General features: G+C 49.2%; 2 protein-coding genes across 5 annotated transcripts in view; both read left to right on the top strand.

Moving 5' to 3' along the window:
• Nucleotides 1-10,370: 10,370 nt before the first annotated feature.
• Nucleotides 10,371-18,263, top strand: GBGT1 (globoside alpha-1,3-N-acetylgalactosaminyltransferase 1 (FORS blood group)). 4 transcript variants are annotated; one of them, XM_003407403.4, is made up of 8 exons: nucleotides 10,371-10,538; nucleotides 10,822-11,038; nucleotides 11,569-11,660; nucleotides 12,155-12,220; nucleotides 14,286-14,336; nucleotides 14,418-14,453; nucleotides 15,518-15,652; nucleotides 16,631-18,263. In XM_003407403.4, the coding sequence occupies exons 3-8, from the start codon at nucleotides 11,590-11,592 to the stop codon at nucleotides 17,313-17,315; spliced, it is 1,044 nt and encodes a 347-aa protein (XP_003407451.1). In that variant the 5' UTR covers nucleotides 10,371-10,538; nucleotides 10,822-11,038; nucleotides 11,569-11,589; the 3' UTR covers nucleotides 17,316-18,263. The 4 variants fall into 4 exon arrangements, with proteins under 4 accessions (XP_003407451.1, XP_010585842.1, XP_023400544.1 ...); XM_010587540.3 differs by having other exon boundaries at nucleotides 10,822-11,024; XM_023544776.2 differs by lacking the exons at nucleotides 10,371-10,538; nucleotides 10,822-11,038; nucleotides 11,569-11,660; nucleotides 12,155-12,220 and adding an exon at nucleotides 12,227-13,164.
• A 2,971-nt stretch (nucleotides 18,264-21,234) lies between these two features.
• The window catches only part of RALGDS (ral guanine nucleotide dissociation stimulator), a 53,278-nt gene continuing 50,423 nt past the window's right edge, over nucleotides 21,235-24,089 (top strand). The window contains exon 1 of the mRNA XM_064291250.1: nucleotides 21,235-21,267. Coding sequence (XP_064147320.1) covers nucleotides 21,250-21,267 — 18 coding nt within the window. The 5' untranslated portion in view covers nucleotides 21,235-21,249. The remainder of the gene's footprint in view (nucleotides 21,268-24,089) is intronic.

Consider the following 24,089-nt stretch of genomic DNA (forward strand, 5'->3'; position numbering starts at 1 on the left):
GGGTATGATTTTTAAAATATTTAAATTAAATCAAATTTTATGTTTCCTGTTCTTAATTTCAAAAGTGTAAAGATTGCTAGCATTTTAGGCGTGAACCTGTCTTTAGAAATCATCTGTTATTATTCACTAATTTTTTTTAATAAGATGACTTCAGGGAATATTTTTGGTTTAATGTTTAAAGATTATCTCATGGCAATAGTTTCAGGGGTTCATCCACCCTCCGTGGCTCCAGAAAGTCTAGAGTCCATGAGAATTTGAAAGTCTGTTCTGCATCTTCCCCCTTTCGATCAGGATTTTCGTCTATGAAATCTTTGATCAAAACATTCAGTGATGGTAGGCAGGCACCATCCAGTTCTTCTGGTCTCATAGTAAAGGAAACAGTTGTTCATGGAGGCAATTAACCACACATTCCATAACTTCCCGTTATTCTTGATTCCCCTTTTTTCTCTGTTGCTTCAGATGAGTAGAAATAATTGCTGTGCCATAGATGGCCACTTCAAGCTTTTAAGGGCCCTAAACAATAAACTAGGGGGTAGAACAGAAGCACTGAACATGTTATTATGCCAATTAACTGGGATGTCCCATGAAACCATGACCCTAAACCTCCAAACCAAGGAACCTAATCCCATGAATTGTTTGGCCATACATAAGCAGCCTCAGCAGCTACTCTTTCTTTCTGTGGTTGTTGTAAATATATCTGTCATACAACTTTTGCCCATGTAACTTTTTACAGGCGTAAAACTTACTGATAGCAATTATAATAATCAACTGTGCAACCCTATCCTTAATGTGATTTTTCCCTCTCCCTCCTTCCCTGATAACCACTAATAAACTTTGTTTTCTATACATTTGCCTTTTCTTGTCTTTTTGTATAAGTGAGGTCATATGAAATATTTGCCCTTTTGTGATTGACATTTCTCTCAGCATAATGTCTTCAAGCTCCATCCATGCCTGAGCGTATATCAAGATTTCATTTCTCCTGCTGGCTGAGTAGTATTCCGTTGTATGTATGTTCCACATTTTGTTTATCCATTCATCCGTCAATGGGCATTGAGGTTGTTTCCACTTTTTGACTACTGCCAATAGTGCTGCAGTGAATATTGGTATACACGTCTCTTTTTGAGTCTCTGCTTTCAAGTCTTTTGGGTATATACCTAGGAGTGGAATTGCTGTATCAGACTGTTTTCCACAACAGCTGTGCCATTTTGCATTCCCGCAAGCAACAGATTAGGATTCCAATTTTCCCACATCCTCACCAACATTTCTTATTTTGTTTTTTTTTTTAATTTTAGCCACCCTACTAGGAGTGAAATGATATCTCATTGTGGTTTTGATTTGCATCTTTCTGATGGCTTATGACACTGAGTGTCTTTGCATGTGTTTGGTGGCCATTCAAATGTCCTCTTTGGTAAAATGTCTATTCAAGTCCTTTGCCCATTTTGTGATTAGGTTATTTGTCTTTTTGTTGTTGAAGTTTTTATATATTTTGGTTATTAGATTCTTGTTAGAGATGTGATTTCTGAAGATATTCTTCCAGTCTACTGTTGAAATCTTTTGATGAACAAAAGTTTTTAATGTTTATGAGGTCCCACTTATTTTGTCTTCTGTTGTTTGTGCTTTTGTTATTATATTAGATAATCCATTGTTGAAAGCTGGGCCTGACAGCATTGCCCCTCCTTGTTCTTGTAAGAATTTTATGGTTTCAGTTTGCACATTTAGGTCCCTAATCCATTTTGAATTTGTTTTTGTGTATGGTGTGAAGCATGGATCCTGTTTCATTTTTCCACATGTGGAAGTCTAATTTTCCTGGTGTCATTTATTGAAGAGGCTCTTCTTTCCCCATTGAATGGACTTAGCACCCTTGTCAAAAATCAGCTGACCACAGATGTGTGAGTTTATTTCTGGACTCTCAATTCAGAGCCCTGGTGGCACAGTGGTTAAGTGTTCAGCTGCTAACCAAAGGTCAGCAGTTCAAATCCACCAGCTGCTCCTTGGAAACCCTACGGGGCAGTTCTACTTTATCCTATAGGATTGCTATGAGTCGAAATTGACTGGACAGCAACAGGTTTGGTTTAATGTTGCTGTCATTATACCTATAGAGTTAGAATCAACTCAATGGCAATGGGTTTGGTTTGGTTTTTGTTTTTTTTGTTATACCAGTTGTGAAATATCCTCTAACATGGATGGATCTGGAGAACATTACACTGAGTGAAATAAGTCAATCACAAAAAGACAAATATTGTATGGTCCCACTATTATAAAAAATCTAGACTAGGTATACACATAGAGAGCAAAATTCTTTGATGTTTACCAGGGATGACAGAGAAGGAATCAGTTTCTAGATAGCAGATACTTGATACTTTTGTTGATGGGAAAGGCAAGACCAAATATGTGTGGAGTCAGCACAATTTGACCAAGATAAAGACACTAAGAAGTACACAAGAAAAAGGGACAGTTTCGGTAAATGCTATAACATATAGAAATTTGCAACAATAGTAAAAACAACTAAAAAATATGTGTGCGGTTATGTGGGTTGATATGGATGCATATGTGTGTATAGAGAGGCAAAAGCAAGCAAATACGCGTGCGTGTATAGGTGTATCTGTAGGCATGCGTATATACACGTTTGTGTGTGCTGCATATACACCCACATAAATAACAAACCACATAGGGGACACAGTTACAGAGCCTTCCTAGACATATCCACATAACTTGTGGGATTAGTTTACTGGGTTAGAAGGCTTGGGACTATAGTCTTGGGGGATAACTTAGTCAATTGGCATAACATAGTTCACAAAGATCATGTTCTACATCCCAGATTGGTGAGTAGTGTCTGGGGTCTTAAAAGCTTGCAAGTAGCCATGTAAGATACAACTATTGGTCTCTACTCACTAGAATGGAGCAAAAGAGAATGAAAGAAATCAAAGGCTCAAAGAAGAAACTAGTCCATGGGATGAACAGTGCACACAAACCACTGCTTCCTCTAACCTGAAACCAGAAGAACTAGATTGTGCCTGGCTACCACTACTCACTCTTCTGGTCAGGGACACAATAGGAGGTTCTGGATAGATTGGGAGAAAAATGTAGAAAAGTCAAGTCCCCAAAAAGGGCCAGAACTACTGGACTGATAGAAACTAGAGGAACCCCCAAGACTATTGCCCTATGATAACCTTTGAACTGGGATTTGAAGCTATTTCTGCAGGTCAGCTTTCAGCCAAATAATAGATCGGCTTATAAAATAAACAATATCACCCATGAGTAATGTGTTCCTTAAACAATTAACTATATAAGACCAAATGGTCAACATTCACCCAAAAGCAAAGATGAGAAGTCATGGAAATAATGAGAATGCTGACACAGTGGTGTAAAAACTGTAATCAATAGTATAAAAACTGTTAAATGGAAACCTAATTTGCTGTGTAAACTTTCACCTAAAACACAATATTATTTTTAAACAATTGTGTTCCATTGTATGATTCTCCCATCATTTATTAGTCTAGTCCTCTATAGATTAAAGCTGTTCTCAGAAATCTTCAAATTATAATAATAGCGTGCTATTCAGTTAAAATCACCTGTGTGGATGTTTAAAAAATATTAAGGCTTAGTCCCCATCTTCCAAAGATTCTAATTTAATTGACCCTCGGTGAAGCCCAAGCTTTAGTGTTTTATGAGATTTTTTTTTCTTTAATCTCTAGGTTATTGTAATGTGAAGCAAGAGTTGAAAGCCATTGAGTTAGGGGAATACACCAAAAAAACAAACCCATTGCCATTAAGTCAATTCCGACTCCTAGTGGCCTTAAAGGACAGAGTAGAACTGCCCCATAGGTTTTCCAAGGAAAGCCTGGTGAATTTGAACTACCAGCCTTTTGGTTAGCTGCTAAAATTCTGTCTGAAAGTGTGCTTTCTCCCATGCCTTCTGCTATGAGAGTGTAGAGTGGGCACTCTTTCATAGCTACTGTTTACCGAGGACTTACCATATGTCAAGGACTATACTGAGTGCTGTTCGTGCATGGTTACCTCATTTAATTGTGAATTCCTTGTCAAATGGTAGTGTACTTTTGTGTATACACACTTCAACATACATCCCAAAACCCAGTGCCGTCGAGTCGATTCTGACTCATAGCGACCCTATAGGACAGAGTAGAGCTGCCCCGTAGAGTTTCCAAGGAGCGCCTGGTGGATTTGAACTGCCGACCCTTGGGTTAACAGCTGTAGCACTTAACCACTACACCACCAGAGTTTTCAACATATATACACTTCTGTATATATATATATATATATATATATATATAGTTCTGTGTATATGCACTTCTGTGTTTGTTTACTCCACCTGTATATGCACTCCTGTGTATATACATTTCTGGTACTTACACTTCGGTGTTTTTTCACTTGTGTGTATATGCACTTCTGTGCATGTACACTTCTCTGTTTATTCTCTCTACCTGTACACTCACTTTTCTGTATATATGCACTTCTGTAGATATCCACTTGTGTGGCTATGCATTTGGGTATAGCCCCTTCTGCTCTTATTCACTTCACATGTGTATACTATTCTATATATATGCACTGCTATCTATATGCACTGTGTGCATGCACTTGCATGCATATAACCTTGGTTGTACACCCCCTTGTGTCAATATCCACTTGCATGTATATATACTTCTGTGTACAGGCATACCTCAGAGATATTGCGGATTCAGTTCCAGACCGCCACAATAAAGTGAATATTGCAATAGACCAAGTCACACAATTTTTTTTCATTTCCCAGAGCATATAAAAGTTATGTTTACACTATACGGTAGTCTATTAAGTGTGCAGTAGGATTATGTCTAAAAAAAGTACATACCTTAATTAAAAAATACTTTATGCTAAAAGTGCTAACCATCATCTGAGCCTTCAGCAAGTCATAATCTTTTTGCTGGTGGAGGGTGTTGCCTCCGTGTTGATGGCTGCTGACTGATCAGGGTGGTGATTGCTGAAGGCTGGGGTGGCTGTGGCATTTCTTAAAATAAGACAACAATGAAGTTTGCCACATTGATCGGTTCTTCCTTTCCCAAAAGGTTTCTCTGTAGCATGCGATGCTGTTTGATAGCATTTTACCCACATTAGAACTTCTTGCAGAATTGGAGTCAGTCCTCTCAAACCCTGCTGCTTTATCACCTAAGTTTATGTAATATTCTAAGTCCATTGTTGTCATTTCAACCATGTTCATAGCATCTTCACCAGAAGTAGATTCAATCTCAAGAAACCACTCTCTTTGTTCATCCATAAGAAGCAACTCCTCATCCATGAAAGTTTTATCCTGAGATTGCAGCAACTCAGTGACATCTTCAGGCTTCACTTCTAGTTCTCTTGCTATTTCCACCACATCTGCAGTTGATGGGTTGAAATCAACTTCTTCCAAACTCCTGTTAATGTTGATATTTTGACCGCCTCCCGTGAATCACAGATGTTCTTAATGGCATCTAGAGTGGTGAATCCTTTTCAGAAGGTTTTCAATTTTCCTTGCCCAGATCCATCAGAGGAATCACTATCTATGGCAGCTATAGCCTTACAAAATGTATTTCTTAAATAATAAGACTTGAAAGTCAAAATTACTCCTTGATTCATGGGCTGCAGAATGGATATTGTGTTAGAAGGCATGAAAACAATATTAGTCTCCTTGTACATCTCCATCAGAGCTCTTGGGTGACCAGGTACATTGTCAATGAACAATAATATCTGAAAGAAATCTTTTTTTCTCAACAGTGGGCTTAAAATATTTAGTAAACCATGTTATAAACAGATGTGCTGTCATCCAGGCTTTGTTGTTCCATTTATAGAGCACAGGCAGAGTAGATTTAGCATAATTCTTAAGGGTCCTGGGATTTTCAGAATGGTAAATGAGCATTGCCTTCAACTTATAGTCACCAGCTGTATTAGCTCCTAACAAGACAGTCAGCCTGTCCTTTGAAGCTTTGAAGCCAGGCATTGACTTCTCCTGTCTAGCTATGAAAGTCCTAGATGGCATCTTCTTCCCCAATATAAGGCAGTTTCATCTACATTGCAAATCTGTTATCTAGTGTAGCCACCTTCATCAGTTATCTTAGCTGATCTTCTGGATAACTTGCTGCAGCTTCTACACCAGCAATTGGTACTTTCACCTTCATGTTATGGAAATGGCATCTTTCCTTAAACCTCACCAACCAACCTCTGTTAGCTCCCAACTTTTCTTCTGCAGCTTCCTTACCTCTCTCAGCCTTCACAGAATTGAAGAGAGTTAGGGCCTTGCTCTGGATTAGGCTTTGGTTTAAGGGAATGTTGTGGCTGGTTTAATATTCTATCCAGACCACTAAAACCTTCTCCACATCAGTAATAAGGCTGTTTTCACTGTCTTGTCATTCATGCATTCACTGGAGTTCAAGAACTTTTCCTTTGCATTCACAACTTGGCTAGCCATTTGGTGCAAAAAGCCTAGCTTTTGGCCTATCTTGGCTTTGGGCATGCCTTCCTCACTAAGCTTAATCATTTCTAGCTTTTGACTTAAAGTGAGAAACGTACGACTCTTCCTACCACTTGAACACTTGGAGGCCATTTTAGGGTTATTAATTGGCCTAATTTCAATATCGTCATGTCTCAGGGAATAGGGAGGCCAGAGGAGAGGGAGAGAAACAGAGGAACAGCTGGTCGGAGGAGCAATCAAAACGCACACAACATTTATTGATTATGTTCGCCATCTTATATGGGCATGGTTCACGGCACCCCAAAACAATTACAATAGTAACATCAAAGATCACTGATCACAGATCACCATAACCGATATAATAATAAGAAAGCTTGAAATATTGTGAGAATTACCAAAATGTGACACAGAGACATGAAGTGAGCACATGCTGTATGAAAAATGGTGCCGGTAGGCTTGCTCTATGCAGGGTTACCACAAACCTTCAATTTGTAAAACATGCAATAAAGTGAAGCGCAATAAAACGAGGTATACCTGTATATACTTCTGTGTTTATTCACTCCACCTGTATATAGCCGCCTGTGTATACGCTCTTCTGTGTTTATGCACTTCTGTGTATACGTTTTTCTTTATATATGCACTTGTGTTCATATACACGTGTGTACACTTTTGTGTATGTGTTGTTGTTTTTAGGTGCGATCATGTCGGCTCCAACTCATAGCGACCCTATGTACGACAGAACGAGATGCTGCCCATTCCTGCACCATCCTCACAATCACTGTTATGCTTCAGCATACTGTTGCAGGAAATGTGTCATTCCATCTCATTGAGGGTCTTCCTCTTTTTTGCTGACCCTCTACTTTACCAAGCATGATGTCCTTCTCCAGGGCCTGGTCCCTCCTGATAACATGTCCAAAGAATGTGAGGTGAAGTCTTGCCATCCTCCCTTGTAAGGAGCATTCTGGCTGTACTTCTTCCAAGACAGATTTGTTCATGGCAGTCAATGGAATATTCAATATTCTTCGTCAAAACCATAATTTGTGTATATACACTTGTTTATGCATGCGTGTGTATATGCACTTCTGTATATGTGCACCTCTGTGAACATGTATTTGTGTATACATGCACCTGTGCGTACATGCATCTCTGTGAACACACACCTCTTGTGTACATGGTCTTCACTGTACAGGCACTTTGTTGTATATGCCCTTATGTGCACATACACTTCTGTGTATACACACTTGTCTGTGTATACACACTTGTCTGCGTATACTCACTTGTCTGTGTATACGCACTTCTGTGTATACACTATTCTGCGTACGCACTTCATTTGTGTACACCGTTTTGTGCATACACACTTCTCTGTATACATACTCATGTGTGTACACGGTTGGTGTACACATGTTGGTATACACACACATCTTTGTTTAGTCACTCCACCTGTATATATACCTCTGTGTTTATTTGCTCTACCAGTATATACATGCCTGTGTAATACATGCCTATGTGTGTATGTATACCTGTGTGTATACACTTCTGCCCAGGTATGGATAATGAGGAGGTGGGTGTGGGTAGGAGGCAGTCCAGACTTGGGTAATGAGGAGGGGGGAGGGTTCCAGAGAAAGCATAGCTGTAAAGAATAAGCAGGTGAGAGGGTCCAGGAGAATGCCCAGGTGTGGCCAATGAGATGGTGGGAGGGATCAGGAAGCAGCTCAGGTATGGAAAGTGAGGAGGTGAGAGAAGCCAGGGCAGAGCCAAGGTGTGGGTAATGAAGAGGTAGTGGGAGTAGAAGATAGCTCAGATGTAGGTAATGAAGAGGCGGGCGGGGTCAGAAGGCAGCCCAGGAATGGAAATGAGGAGTTGGGGGGTAGAGGGCAGAAGAGGCAGAGGGGTGATACGGAGGCACAGCTATGGAATATAAGGATGTAGAGATGTCTATAGAAGGCATAGCTGTCACAAGGGAGGAGACTGAAGAGCCAGATAGCAGCCCCAGTGTGGGTAAGGAGAAGGTGGGAGGAGTCAGGCGTGGGTAGCGAGGTTTGAGGGATCAGGAGGAAGCCATGTTATGAGAAGTGAGAAGGTTGGGGCGGGGAGGAGATTGCCCAGGTGTACGCATTTTCAGGCAGTAGGAAGGGTCATTAGGGTGCTTAGTTGTGGATAATGAGGAGGTGGAAGGGGCAGGAGGCAGATCTGTATGGGGAATGAGGAGGTGGGAGGAACCTTTTCTTCAAGGGCAGCCTGCTGACTGATGCCCCATGTTCTTTGGTCCCATGGTCCTCCTTATCTTCCTCCATACCCTTGAAAATGTCTTTGAGTCTCACATTGCCATGAGAGACACGGCCAAGATGAATATTCCCCAGTGTGGCCACCATGGACACCAACTACAACCCTTGCCTCATCACTTACCCTGTCCCAGGCAATGACATGCCCCATTCCTCTGTCCCTTCTGCAGGCTTTTCCAGACAACCAGTCACCAGGCCAAGGAGAAGAGAAAGCAGACTGAGGCCCTGTAGGCCAAAAGGTGGCCAAGGGCTGGGGACTACCAGATGCCCCAGGGGGAACAGACTGGACTGGACTTGAGTCATTCCCTCTTCCCAGATAAAAACAATAGCCAAGCCTGTACCTGAACTGGGAATCCCCTTCTGGCTATGGGTCCTATAGCATTCCCAGTCATTCTAAGCATTTGGGACCCTATTAACTAAAGTACTACCAGGCTCCATCTCGGACTCCTGGGGCTAAGCAGGCTGAGATTGGCACTGGATGTTTCCCGGCCTGGCTGCTCCATCTGTGCCTCCTTTCTGCCTGTTCCTACTTCTGTCTGCAGAGCTCCACGCAGGAGATCGAAAAGCTGGTCAACAAGGTCATTTGTTATTTTCCATCTTTTTGTTTGTTTTTAGTATCCATCCTAGTGAGTATGAAGTGATATCTCATTGTGGGTTTGATCTGCATTTCCCTAATGACTATTGGGACCTCCGGTGGCGCACTGATTAAGAACTCAGCTGCAACCAAAAGGTCAGCAGTTCGAATCCACCAGCTGCTCCTTGGAAACCCTGCGGGGGCAGTTCTACTCTGTTCTGTAAGGTCGCTATGAGTCAGATTTGACTGCAACAGGGTTTTCAAATGACTAAAAATGTTGAGCATTTTTTCATGTGTTAGTTGGCCATTTGTGTATCTTTGGAAAATACACAAGTCCTTTGCCCATTTTTCTTTGGTGTTTTTGTTTTAAACATTCTTTACATAATCTGTATTCTAGGCCCTATCAGATTATGACTTGCAAATATTTTATCCCATTCTGTGGGTTGTCCTTTCATTCTATTGATAGTGTCCTTTGATGCACAAAAGTTTTTAATTTTGATGAAGTCCAATTTTTCTATATTTTGCGGCTGATGTTTTTTTAGTGATATCTAAGAATCCACTGACAATTACAAGGTCATGAAGATTTACAGTTGTATTTTCTTCTAATAGCTTTTAACTCTTACATTTAGCTTGTTGATCCATTTTGGGTTCATTTTGCATATCTTGTGAAGTAGGAATCCAACTTCATTCTTTTGTACATAAATATCCAGTTTCCTCAGCACGATTTGTTGAAGAAACTATTTTTTCCCCATTGAATGTTCTCGGTACCCTCTTGAGAATCAGTTGGCCATATATGCAGGAGTTTTTCTCTGGACACACAATTGTATTCCATCTGTCTGTCTGTCCTTACGCCGGTACCACATTGTTTTGATCACTGTAGTACTGGAGTAAGTTTTGAAAGTTGGAAGTGGACTCCTTCGACTTAGTCAAAACAATGTTGAAAACAGACCATCTGGAAGCCCTCGCAAGGCCGTATGAATTTGACATCCGCTTATTCATTTTCCTGGGCGGGTGGGGCGCGCTGGCGGGGCTGACGGTGGGCGGGGCGCACGGGCTGGAGGCTTCCTCCCCCTTTATGTCCCGCCCACCGGCTCTGGAAAACACTGGATTCCGCATCTCCCAAGCCAAGCTGAGCCCAGGGCGCTCCAGTAGGCGCAGTGCGGCTGCCTAGGATAGCCGAGTCCCTGGATTTTGGGCCAGGGTGCGACCCAACGTCTTAACGCCGGTCTGGTCGCTAGAGGTGAGTGGTCAACCCGCCGGAACAGTCGCCGTTCTCCACCCCAAGCCCGGAGCTAGCGGGGCAGGCGGAAGTCGAGGCGCGCGTCTTGTCCCCGGGCTACTGGGACCGGTTAACGGGGCCGAAGGACGAGGCAGGGGCTTGCAGAATCCTGCGTCCCGTGGCCTGGGTGGGGAAACTGAAGCCCGCAGAGGGAGGGAGGCCTAGCGAGCTTGCCCCAGAGGCTCCGGAGTTAGCCGGGGACCTACCCCCGGACCGCGGCCCTGGGATTTTTCTCTGACCCCAGGCGGACCGCCCTGGAGCTGTCAGTGGTCCCCGGCTCCTGCCCAGCGCTTGACAGCGGTTTCCGCGCGTCGTCCTCATGGGCTCAGAGTGGTGCGTGTTGTTATTCCCCGTAACAAGAAGTCTTAACTAAGGAAGACACAGGCCGAGGGGATCGACTTACCCAAGGATCAAAGATGTGGTGAAACCTATATTCACTGCAGTTTAGTAAGTAAACACAGGTAAGCCCGTGGGTACATTGCTTACTGGTTAATCCGCCCAAGGCAGTAAAACCAGGGAGAGTTGAAGTCGATTCTCGCGGTTCTGGGGAGAACCCAGGCCCCCCCACCCCTTCCCCACTCCCGGGGAATCCCGGCGCCCTCCCTGCCTGGCCACCCTCAGCCGCCGCGCCTGGGCTGGGTGTGTTGTCGCTGTACCGGCTTTGGGGACTTGGTCACGTGTGCCCTATGGGAATCCTCCTCGAGCCCGGCTCTGGAGCTGCTGCTTGCCTGCTGGGGGGGGAGGGGGGGCGGACACGTGGGCGGGACTTGGGGGCGAGACTTGGGATCCACCATTCCTCTGCAGTGGCCGTCCAAGGGCAGGGCAGGGCAGCGCAGGGTAGGGCGGAAGAAATAGTTTCCGGGTCAGAACACCGGCCTCCGATAGGGAGCATTCTGTTGTAGGGGTCCCCAGGACCGCGGAGACGCGGGCTCAGCGTACAGCCCTGGGAGCGGAGGGGCTGAGCCGCTGAGGCTTGGCCCTGTCTCTGCAGGTCTGATCTCTGCACCCAGTAATGCACTGCAGAAGATTGGTCCTGGGTCTGGGCTTCTGCCTGCTAGCAGGTGTGGGCCTCTGGGCCCTGTGGTGAGTACACCCTTCCTTCTCCACCCCAACCCCAGGACTCTTGTCTATTGGCATCTCAAGCCTAAACCGTGACCCCTGCACGGGCTTCCTGGCTTCTACCCACCTCTCCTGGCTCACCCTACCCCCAAAGCCAGCCCTAGCCCGAAATAGTTTGTTTCAGAATTTCTGCCAAGACCATCCTTCCACCTGTCTTGAGGTGAATTCATCCCTGTTCGACTCTGACTCTCCCAGGCCATTCTTTCCCAGGGCTCCCCCAGCCCCTGTGTGACCAGCCTGTGTCCCCATCTGACCCCTGCTGCTGTGTGCTTGGCCTGGCATGGAGCCGTGCCCCATGGATGTGTGACTGCATGGTGAATGAATGACTGAATGCCAGGTCCTGTGATTCTCCTTGTAGAACCCAGGAGTGAGGGAGGATATACCACTAATTTGCACTAAAGCAGGTTTTCAGCCTCGTGCCAGGGAGTTGAGTTAGCAGATTTTTTTTTTTTCCCCAGGGTGTATACTGAAAACTGGCTGCCAGCCTCCTATGTCCCCTATTACCTCCCCTGTCCGGAGATCTTGTAAGTAAGGGGCTGAGGGATTGGGGGCCCTTCAGGCTGTCTGGAGCAGGACAGGAGAGTTTTTATGGCTACTTTGTCTGCACGTTCTTGTGTCCTGAGCCTATGGTTCTGATGAGTGTTTAGATAATTTATGGGTTCTGCTGTTTCAGTCTTCAGGCGTCCTTGCAGCTCCTCTCTCACAGTTTGACCTTGGGTGTGCTACATACCCCTGAGCCTAACTTTCTGCGTCTCTAAAATGGGATAGTGGGGGTGATCCATCTTGCTCCCCAGAAGGGCAATGGCACATCACATGCTCACACATATGCCACCCAGCTGTGCCCAACAAAATTGTGACTGGACTGCACCTAGGCTAGAGCTGGGGAATACTAGGTGTTTTCATGAAAAACAAAAACCAGACTACCTTGCTGATTCAACATATGAGAAATGTTCTCTTTGGTTTAAATTCCATTTATTTGGCGCTCTATTCAAGAGTATATATAGACTAAAGATGGGAAAGCTCAAGGAGGCTTAACCCATTCCATCATATATGACATTGAAAATTAGTAAACAAGTTGCAGAAAACTGTGTCACCAGGTGGCCTAATCCTTAGGGCGCCTGCTTTAAGACAGTTGACCTCAGGCGTCTTCTGGAGCTGGCTGTGACACACTCACTGAGTGGCCACGGGCAGGCCTTTTCCTTCTCTGGACCTCAGTTCTACCACCTGTGGGAATGACTCAATGGAAGGTTTTAGCACCCCTGTTTCAAGGAGGAGGGAACTCAAGTTTGGGGAGTGAAATGTGCAGCCCAGGTCCCTCAGCCCACTGGCAGCAGAGCCACAGGCAATCCCAGGTGTCCATCCTGCAGCCCTGTTCCTTCTTCCTCCGGAACCCCCTTTTCCTGGGCTCAGACTGGCATTTGTGGAGGCAAGCGGAGGCTGACCGCGGCAGGCTGCTTGCCAAGAAGGGGTGAGGATGCTTGGCTTTCCTGAGCACGTGCTCTGTGCTGGGCTAAATCCCCACATTACTTCGTTTAATTCTAACAGCAACTCTAAGGCTTAAGAATGGCTTCCCCATTTTGCAGATGAGGAAAGGCAGGTGTATCACTGAGGGTTCCTTCCATCAGAGAAACACCAGTAGTGGTATATGTATGTGTGTGTGTTTATGTAGGCTTATTGCAAGAAGTGATGGGGGCTGGTTAGGCAAGTCTGAAATCCATAGGGCAGGCCACGGCAGGAAGAGCAGGTTGGGAACTCTTGGGCAGGGGCTGATGTGGCAGTCTTTCTTTTCTTTTGATGCTGCAGTCTTGAGTCATAATTTCTTCTTCAGGGAAATAAGTTTTGCACTTAAGGCCTTTCAATTGGTGGATTCAGGCCCATCCAGATTATTCAGGACAGTCTCCTTTACTTAAAAAGTCAGCTGATTGTACGTGTTAAACACATTTACAGAATACCAACCTGATGAGTGTTGGATGGAGTAACTATCACCTAGCCAAGTGGACACATAAAACTGACCATTCTGTTGGGTTCAGGTGAAATAACTCACCCAAGGTCTGCAGGATAGAAGGTAGCGAGGTGAGCCCGCTAGGTCTTGGTGCTTCTCAAACCTTCTAGGAGATGCTGGGATCTTATAGAACGATGTGGTTGAAAAAGCATCTGCTGTGGACCCATGTGGCACTGGGTTCGAATCTTGGCCCTGCCACTTTGTCAGTGGACCCTGACAGACCACCTCACCTGCAGAAGCCTGACCCCCCTCCTCTGTAGAGTGGGCAGAACTGTGGTGAAGGTCAGAGAGTTGGCATGGACCCTGGGGGGTACCTGCCTATCTAAACCTGTTGCCGTCAAGTCAATTCTGACTCATAGCAACCCTACAGGACAGAGTAGAACTGCCCCATAGTGTTTCCAAGGAGTGCCTGGTGGATTCGAATTGCTGTCCTTTTGGTTAGCAGCCATAGCTCTTAACCACTACACCACCAGGGTTTCCCCTGCCCATCCTAGGGGTGGATTAGTCTCAGCTTCGTCATTATTCGTGTGCTGAGTTCTTTGCTACCAGTCCTGACACTAACGGCTCTTTCTCACCTCTGCCACCAGCAACATGAAGCTGCAGTACAAGGGGGAGAAGCAATTCCAGCCTGTGGCACAGTAAGGAGACTGTCATTTCTCCCTTTGGTGGCCCCTGGGGTAGGGCCACCTTGCCTCACCACTGGCCCTTCTTGGTTGCAGGTTGCAGTACCCTCAGCCCAAGCTGCTGGAGCAGAGGTAGGTGTGGTTAGGGCCTGAGAACAGGATGGAGAGTCTGGGGGAGGAGGTGGGTGGAGGGGTCAACAGAGGCCCTGATTTACAAGCCAGGATGGTGGAGGTGGAGTTTCAGGGTGGCCTGGGGCCCAGGTAGTCTGGAACTGTGGAAGGACACAGGCTGGGAGTTGTACCTGGGTGGGTCCCAATTCTAGCTGTGTCACTAGCTGTGTGACCTTGGGCAGGTTACCAAACTGCTCTGAGCTTTTTCTCTATAAGGTGGATGATAATAGTACCTACCTCATAGGAAAAGGAGCCCTGCGGTACAGTGATCAAGGGCTCGACTGCTAACTGAAAGAAAGGTTAGTGTTCAAACCCACCAGCAGCTCTGTGGGAGAAAAGACCTGGCAATCTGCTCCTGTAAAGATTACAGCCTAGGAAACCCTATGGGGCGGTTCTGCTGTGTCCTATAGGGTTGCTATGAGTTGGAATCGACTTGATATCGCACAACCACCACCTTATAGGGGGTTGGGAGACCAGATGAGATGATGTTTGTAAAATTTGCAGCGTTCTGCTTGCCCCATAGTCAGTGCCCAGGAGGCTGTTAATGATGGTATTAGCATTGTTAGCATCCTTGTTGATAACTCCTGTTTATTAAGCACTCAGCAAACCCGTGAAATGCCAGGCTCAGACATTTGAATTAACTGCTGGTCCTCTCAACCACGTTAAAAACCAAAAACCAAACCTGTTGCCATCAAGTCAATTCCAACTCATAGCGACCCTACAGGACAGAGTAGACCTGCCCCATAGGGTTTCCAAGGCCGTAATCTTTACAGAGCAGACTGCCACATCTTTCTCCCGTGGAGCGACTGACGGGTTCAAACCATCGACCTTTCGGTTAGCAGCCGAGCTCTTAACCACGGTGCCACCAGGCTCCTTATCCCCACTTTCCACATGAGGAAACTGAGGCTCAAAGACAGGGACAAAGTTGCCTTGGGTCACACACTGTGTGGCAGGCAGAGCTAGGCTGAGACTCAGGCTTTCACAGAGGAGACATCTCAGTCCCCCATGACCTCCCCTGCTGCCAGGTCCACACAGCTGCTGACACTCACGCCCTGGTTGGCACCGATCATCTCAGAGGGAACCTTTGACCCCACGCTTCTGCAGAACATCTACCAGCCGCTGAACCTGACCATTGGGGTCACAGTGTTTGCTGTGGGGAGGTGAGTCCCAAGCTGGGGTGAGGGTTTCTCCCTGAGCCACAGGAGCTTACAGTGTAAGGGAGGCCCAGGACCTCGTGCTGGGACCTGATCTGGCACCACGGAAGGCCGAGCAAATGGGAAGGTAGATAATAGTGTGATGGCATGGAGGGGGAACTTCCTGGAGAAGGGGATCTGGGGAGGGAACAGCAGAAACTGATTCCTCTGAACAGATAGGTAAGTTTCAAGGAATAGAAATCCCCTAAGACCACTGAACATAAATGAGGTTCATAGGCCATAGGCAGGTTGCGGGTCTAGGCAAGCCTCAGGAATATCTCCCCTCCACCCCTTTAATGTTTCTGCCCCGCTCTCTGGATCTCTCCTCTTCTTCCTGGCCCTACATGGCCTTGCCTTTAGAAGCCTCCACCTGGCAACTTCCCTCTGGGTCTCTTCCTGGAACTCCTAAGAAAAACGGTGTGTGATGGGGCCACAAGGCCTACGGCACTGGCCAGATGATAAATGGCCTACCTGGGGTCAGGTGGCCCCTTATCCAACTGCTGAGGGTGGGGTCATGGTGTCCACTGCCTACCCCACATCCCTGGCATCCACAACGCACCTTCCCTTGATGTCTCCAATTACTTGTTTCCTGGTGACCTTCATCTCTGAACCTCAGAGTTCCTGCCTATAAAAAAGGGATTAGAACACCTGTCTTATAAGGATTGGAAGAGGTAAGAATCCCTTAGGACACTTCCTGACATTTAGAAAGTGCTCAGTAAAAGTTAGCTTGGTTTGTGAATATAAGAATTGTTACTGTTAAGTATCATCCTTACAACAGTCTTAAGAGGTCGGGCCCGTTACTTGAATTGGACAGACTAGGACCTTGGGGGTCAGACCTTAGTAACTCTTGAAGTGAGGAGCTGGGAGGTGGACCCCATCCTGGCCAACTGCAAAGCTCATGCCCCACGTGGCGGTGGTGAACATGGATGGGGGTCTTATCACCAGGTACACTCGCTTCGTCCAGCACTTCCTTGATTCGGCCGAGGAGTTTTTCATGCGGGGTTACCGTGTGTCCTACTACGTCTTCACTGATGACCCAGCGGCCATACCTCACGTCCTGCTGGGTCCTGGCCGGCTCCTCAGTGTCATCCCCATCCAGGGTTACTCCCGCTGGGAGGAGATCTCCATGCGCCGGATGGAGACCATCAGCCAGCACATTGCCAAGAGGGCGCACCGTGAGGTGGACTACCTCTTCTGCCTCGATGTGGACATGGTGTTCCGGAATCCGTGGGGACCTGAGACCTTGGGGGACCTGGTGGCTGCCATTCACCCAGGCTACTATGCTGTATCCCGCCCGCAGTTCCCCTATGAGCGTAGGCGTGTTTCTACCGCCTTTGTGGAGGACAATGAGGGGGACTTTTATTATGGTGGGGCAGTTTTTGGGGGCCAGGTGGCCAGAGTGTATGAGTTTACCAGGGGCTGCCACATGGCCATCCTGGCAGACAAGGCCAACGGTATCATGGCAGCCTGGCAGGAGGAGAGTCACCTGAACCGCCGCTTCATCTCTCACAAGCCCTCCAAGGTGCTGTCCCCTGAGTACCTCTGGGATGACAGGAAGCCCCAGCCACCCATCCTGAAGCTGATCCGCTTTTCAACACTGGACAAGGATACCAACTGGCTGAGGGGCTGACAGCAGAGGAGGGGCTACCACATTCTGTTACCCAAAGCCCTGTAGCCAGGTCGCCCAGAGGAATACTTGGGTCCCCTCAGTGGAGCACCTGGATCCCCCCCAGGGAGCCATCTTACACCAGTGCCTCACTTCTTCAGGTCTTTGGTGGGCACCAGCCCTGCCCTGCTTACTACCTCTCAGTCTGTCAGGAGAATCCAGCCAGAAAAAGGATGTGGAAAGGCCTGCGTACACAGTGAAGGGCCGTATACACTCAACACAAAGGTCACATGAATGTGGCACAGGAATGGTTGGACGTGAGGACAGGAGATAAAGAAGTACAAGAAGGCAGGGCCCTACAGGCCTCCCACAGCAGAAGTGCCTTCCGGGTGAGGCAGCAGAGCCTCAGCCCCACTCAAGTGCCTGAGAACCCACCTCTGCCCCCTTTGCTTGCGTACTGCCCTTAAAGTTGCACTGATGACACCCTAGTGTGGAAGACTTCCCAGATCCGTTTTCTCTGGCTGGAGAGGGTCCTGAGTACTGTGATGCCCCCAAGCACATGTAGCCAAGTCCTCACTTAGAACTGAGAAACCAGCCTTTGAAACGCACAACGCCTAGGCTTTCGGAGTTAAGTCCAGCGCACACCCTATGGCCAGCCATACACTCTTATACCAGCTGCCTCCTTTGCAAGAGGGCTTAGGGCAGTTTTAATGAAGGTGGCATGTGATAGACCCTCATCAGGGGTCTGTCCACCTACATGTCTGAGTGTCTGTCAGGCACTGGAGACCCAGGCAGCTTGGATTTCAGGTACACTTGCAGTGGGGGTAAGGAGTGCAGAAAACCTGGGCTAAAACCAGCTGCTGCAACAGATGGTGGGACTTAGTTCTGATCCTCCTGGGAGTCTGGGTGAAGTGGAAACTTGCTGATGACTGACTGCACTCCCAACTGAGTAAAAGGAAGCAGAACCCTCAACTGAGAGCCTGTGGGCTTTTATCTGTTTGTCCCTGACTGTATCATTGATGTCTGTCTGGGTTAACCTCAGCTCTATAAGGCCCCTGGCTGGTGTGAGACTCCTGGGTAGCAGTGATGTGTGCCCAGGATTAGAGGGTGTGTAAGGGTGGCCTCACCAACCTAGACCAGAGGGATTTCAGAGACCTATGGTGGTTCTGTTTGCCTGGGAGGGCAGAGATAGAGGTGGGGGCTGGGGTCAGGACTGGGTTGCCTAGTGCCAGCTTCCCTGGGAGAAGGATCATTTCCACTGAAGGGGGAGGCGAAGGCTAGGGAGCAGGTGCCCGCCCACCTGGCCATTTCTGGCAAAGCTGGGGACCAGCCTTAAGCCCACTGTTACCTGTGCCCTGTGGATTGGCTGGTGAGTGGGGACAGCTGCCAAGAGTGTAGGCAGGTGGAGTGACCAAGTGAAGAGACAGCTTGGGCTGAGGAATGGACTTAGGGAGAGGCCCCAGGTATTGCTTGAGCAGAGGGCAAGGGGTAGACTGATAACCCATGTGCCCCCAATGGGGAACACCTTCCCAGGGCCCTCTACCCTGCCCTGGGGGGCAGCCTGTGTAGCACTGCTGTGGAGGACGATCAGGCCCTGCCTTCAAGGAGCTGGGAGAAACCCTGAGATGTGGAGACCAGGGAGGGGGCTTTGGCAGCATTGGCTTGGCAGAGAAGGGAGCTTCCACCTCACTCCCAGCCCAGCTCTGGGCCCTGGCACAGCAAGCTCTGTGATCCAGCCTCTCCCAGACCTCACTGATGGGCCCTTGTCCCAAGCCCCTAGGGACTATGGCTGACTCTAACCTATTCCCAGGGTGTGATTTGAGATTCCTGTTGAGTGACAGAACCCAATTCCTGGAGCCAGACTAGTCCAGGCCACTTTTCAGAAAGGAGTTGAGGGACAGACGAAAGCTGCCCCATGGTTGGGAAGAAGTCAAGGGTCTGCGGGTGGGGTGAGGGGCCTGACCAAGCAGAGAGAAGCAGTTGTGGGAGGAGCCGGGTACAGAGTCCCACAGGATTGGGTTCCAGCTTTTCCTAACTACAGGTACCGATCTGGCCAGGATAGATCCAGGTTTTGTGGGCTCAGAAGTCTTTGAAATTTAGGAAGTACCTGTTCATGAAATACAATACAAATACAGAATGCCTGCTGCCCTCCCCACCTTAAAATTAAGGCCCCTTAAGCTTCAAGTCCTTATGGTCAACTGTCTTTCTTCCTGTACATTACAGCCCAACATCATTTCAGCCTATAGGGCTTGGCCCAGCACACTTGTTCAGGCCGCCTACTAGTCTAGCATAACCATCCCACCACCTGGCCAATACCAAGTGACCCCCATCTGATATCACCTCCTTCAGGAAGTTTACCTTGATTTGTGCCCCCTTCAGAGTGAGTGCCCTTCCTCTATGTTCCATAGTACTTCCTTCTCATATCTGCTATCACTTACAATGTACCTATGTCCATCTCTCCGCCCCTCCCCAGGCTGTAAGCTCTGAGAAGGCACGGATGGTGCCTGACCAGGTTTTGTTGGACCTGCCTTCAAGACTGGGCTCAGAGGCCACCTCCTTGGGGCTCTTCGGCAAAGTACAGCCTTTGAGGTCAGATTGACCTGGGATCAAACCCATGGCTGGGGTACATCATAGCCTGTGACAGGCAAGCTCACGTTGTGACTTCTGGAGCCTCAGTCTCCTCGATTGCAAATGGAACCAGCCACTCCGACCTTGTGGGGGTGCGTTGGGATTAAAGCCAGGGAGATGAAGGCACCTAAAGTGCTTGGACTTCAGGAGTCCACCTGGTCTGGGGAGCCGTCAATGCAGGAGGCCTCTGGTGATCAGGTCAGATGTCAGTGATGGTTAAGAGCAATGACCCTGGTTGGAAGCTGGGCTTGGTTCCTTAGAACTGCATGACCTTGAATGCTGGTGCCAGTGGCTCGTCTATAAAATAAGGGGAAATCACTGAGTGCCTAGAAGGGGCTCCCTAACAACGGTAACTAACCCCATGCTTGGCCGGCTTCAGCCTGCCCGCATCTCCTTCATGGGCTCCTTCACGGCCTCTCATACACCAGCCAGGGCTCAGGCAGGGATAGGCAAGACAGGAGGAGGTGGTGGAGGTTGAGGGGTAGGGGCCACCCGACCTTCTTCCCTGCTTGGACTCCCTGGTCACTGCCTGCTCCAGGTCCCCCTAATCTTGTCTCTCTCCCTCGCTGGTCCCTGCGGGTGGCATCAGAGGACCAGGACCGGCGGAGGGGTATTCGATGGGTCCCGTGTCTCCAGGTTGTCCATGCCTACCCCGCCTAGGGCCTGACGGCCCCTCCTGGCTGAGGTGGGGGTGGCCCCCGGGTCCCATGGTGGTGTGGGGGGGGAGGGGCGCACAGCAGGCGGCGGGGACGGGGAACGTGGATTCAGCCGCAGGGGCCGCTGGTGCGTGGAGCGAGCAGCCAGGCGGGGCTCATGTGCGTGAGCTGTCCGCGGGCCCGTGCCGACCTCATGTGCGCGTCTGGACTTGGATACGGGGCCCGGTTGCCCCGCGTGGTGTCCACCTGCATCGCCAAGCCCTAGGCCGCCCTCCAGTGTGTGCCCCCAACCCGCCCGCGGAGCCCGCCCTTACACCTGCGGGACGGGCTGGGGCGGGGCCGGGACGGGCTGGGGCGGGGCCGGGGCGGGGACGCGGCTCTCTCCGCCCACCCCGGCCCGAGCCCGGGAAGCCTCTGATGAACCAACCGAGCGGCGGGGCCAAGCGGCCGGCAGCGGGGCGCGGCGCAGACAATGGGAGCGGCGCTGGTGGCGGCGGCGGCTGCGGCCGGGGTAGCGGGGAGGGCCGCTGAGCCCCGGGCCCGGCGGGGGCAGGAGGCCGCGCAATGAGCCCAGCAGCCGCGCGCCCCCCTGCGCCGCGCGCGGGCCGAGGCGAGCGGCCGCTGAGAGCCCCGGGCTCCGCCCTGGGGCCGGCGATGAGCGGCCGAGGCTGAGGATGATGGTAGATTGCCAGGTGAGTGCCCTTCCCTGTCCGGGCCTCCCTTCCAGCCGTCGGGTGTTGGGGGAGGACCACACACCCCACGCCCACCCCCCAGCCAGTGTTGGGGGACCTGGCCCCGTCCTTGCTGAGCGCCCGCTTATGCAGTTCCACGTCCAATCCTTTACAATTGGGAAACTGAGTTCCAGAGAGAAGCAGGGACTGGCCCAGGGCACACGAGGTTGGCAGAGATAAGGATAACATAGAGTTCCAGTCTCCTAGGTCAGGGCTCAACCATCACCCATGGGATTTGATTTGGGAATGAGATCTGGGGATCCCTGCTCACCCCTTCCCACATGGGGCTGTTTCCTCTTGGCATCCCCACACGTGCACAGGTGCGCCCCTGCACACACTCACACATGCTGACTTCACTGGTGGAGACCATGGGGGTGGGGTCAGAGGAGGAACCTACCCTAGGGAAATGACAAGAAGGACGAAGAAAGAGGTCGGAGGCAGCTCTGCCATGGGGCAGTGGCAGTAGCAACATGCCCACAGATCTATAGCATAAGGATGGGGAGAGATACCAGGCTGATGGGTCAGGGGATCCCCAAGTTCCCCAAGGGGTCTGCCTGGGCAAGAAGACAGGGCCTGAGGTTCTGCAGTCCACGGCTCTGGGCCCCTGGAACCAGGATGAGTATTCCTAGCATGGAGCGCGGCTATAGGAGAGAAGGCCTCAGTATCTCCCTCTATAAATTGGAGTGCTTGGAGTGATTGACCACAAGAGTTTCACAGGCTTGGAGAAATGTCCATTGGTCTTGGTTCTCCACTGGTGACCTGCTGTGCTCTCTGGCCCTTGGAAAACGATTTTTACTCTGTGCAGGTCATCCAAGCAGAGAGAGGCTTGGGGTTCTGGGAACTGAGGACTTGGGGTAAGGCAGAGCATGGCAGAGCACTGGACCATGAGTCCGGGGTCCAGATTCAAGACAAGTCCTTGTTGGAGCCTTGGGATCCTCCTTTGGAAGTGGGGCTGGAATCACCCTGGTGTGGCAAGGATACCTCATGGCTGGACTGGACACCCTAGGGTGAGTGGAGGCAAAAAGCAGAGAAAAGGAGTCTTTTGAAATCCCTTGCACCGCTTGTGGAACCTTCAGATTCCTCTCTTTTGCCCCTTGGGGCTGGGAAGAGCTGTTGCCTTGACAACATGGGAACAAAGGTGTGTTTTGTTTTGTGGTTTTCTTGTCTGGGGCTGCAGTGCTAGTGCTGGCCGCCAGGGGGCAGGCAGCCTCTTCTACTAGTGGTGCCCGCTGGGCTTTGCTGGAGCAATTGGAGCCAGGAGAGAGTCACCCAGCGGTCATTTTGGCCACCCCTTTCCTCAGACATGTACCTCCTATTACCAGCTTCCATCTTCACCACCTGAGCTGGTGAGAGGTGGGAAAGGTATTGGAGAACCTCTGATATATTCATTCAGTACCTATGCCCCAGGCACTCACCCTGTGCTAGGTGCTGTGTTAGGCTCTGGGTGCAGTGCTGAAAATGACTGATGTGGTCCCTGCCCCGTAGGAGCTCAAAGACTGGAGCGGTAATGGACAAAGGCATGAAAGCAAGTACATGTGAAAGAAAAGATTAAGTGCTACTGTAAAAATAAAGCAGGGTGCCAAGAGGGAGGGCTGGTGGGGGGAGTCCAAGAGGGCTCACTGAAATAACATTTATGTCTGGCCAGAATGACAAGAGGGACCAGCCCTGCACAAGTCTGGGAACAGTGTGCCAGGGAGAAGGCACAGCTGGTGCAGAGACTCAGAGACAGAGTGACTGGCCAGAAGGGAGGTTAGAAAGGTGGCCAGTGTGACTGGAGTGAGCTTGGGAGGAGAGGAGGGAGGGAGGGAGGAGGGCAGGGCCAGATCCTGGAGCGTAGTGAACTGTGTTATCCACTGCGTGTGACAACGTTATCCCAGAACTTAATGACTCACAACAACAGACATTTATTAGCTCACAGTTTCTGTGAACTGGGAATCCAAGCACAGCTTAGCCAAGTGCCTCTGCCTCTCTTAAGACTGAGGCTGCAGTCTCAACTGAGGGTCGACAGGGGGAGGACCCGTTTCCAAACTCACTCACGTGCTGTTAGCAGGATTCAGTTTCTGGTGAGTTTTGGCCTGAGAGTCTCAGTTTCTCTCTGACTGTTGGCTGGGGCTCTCCCTTGGTTCTTTGCCTCATGGGCCTCTTCACAGAGCAACTCATACATCAGAGCCTACTACTCCAGAGCATGGGATCTGAGAGAGAGAGACAGACAGACAGACAGACATACGGAAGTGATACCCTATCACTTTTGCCCTATTCTGTTCTTTACAATCAAGTTACTAAGCCCAGTTCACACTGAAGGGGGTAGGAGGACTACAGAGGATGTGTATTCTAGGAGGTGGGACTCGTTGGGAGCCGTTATGTAAGCTACCATAGTCCAAGATGAGGCACTTGGGTCTGATTCTAAATATAATAGAAAGCCATTAGAGAGTTTTATGCCAGGGGGTGACGATATCTGATTTCCATTTAATTTTAGCGCTTCCATGGTGCAGGCTGGGAAACTTAGCCAAGAGCACACTGCCAGGGCCCAGTCCTGTTTTGTTTTATTTTATTGTGGTACAATCCCAGCCCTGTTTTAGTTTGTGCTGCATGCTGCTTCTCACCCCTTGTAATTCATTCAGGGTCACAGAACTAACTGGTAAGAGGGAGTGGCTGGTTGCTCCAACTCTGTTTCCTTGTTCTGGAAATGGCCCCTTAGCCAGCTCAGTTGGCCAGAGAAGCTCAAGACAGCCTGATGTTCTCCTGCTATACCCCTACTCTCCAAGGCTCTAGCTTCAGGAAGA

Source organism: Loxodonta africana, chromosome 9 (genome assembly GCF_030014295.1).
Source record: "Loxodonta africana isolate mLoxAfr1 chromosome 9, mLoxAfr1.hap2, whole genome shotgun sequence".
Taxonomy (NCBI): Eukaryota; Metazoa; Chordata; class Mammalia; order Proboscidea; family Elephantidae; genus Loxodonta; species Loxodonta africana.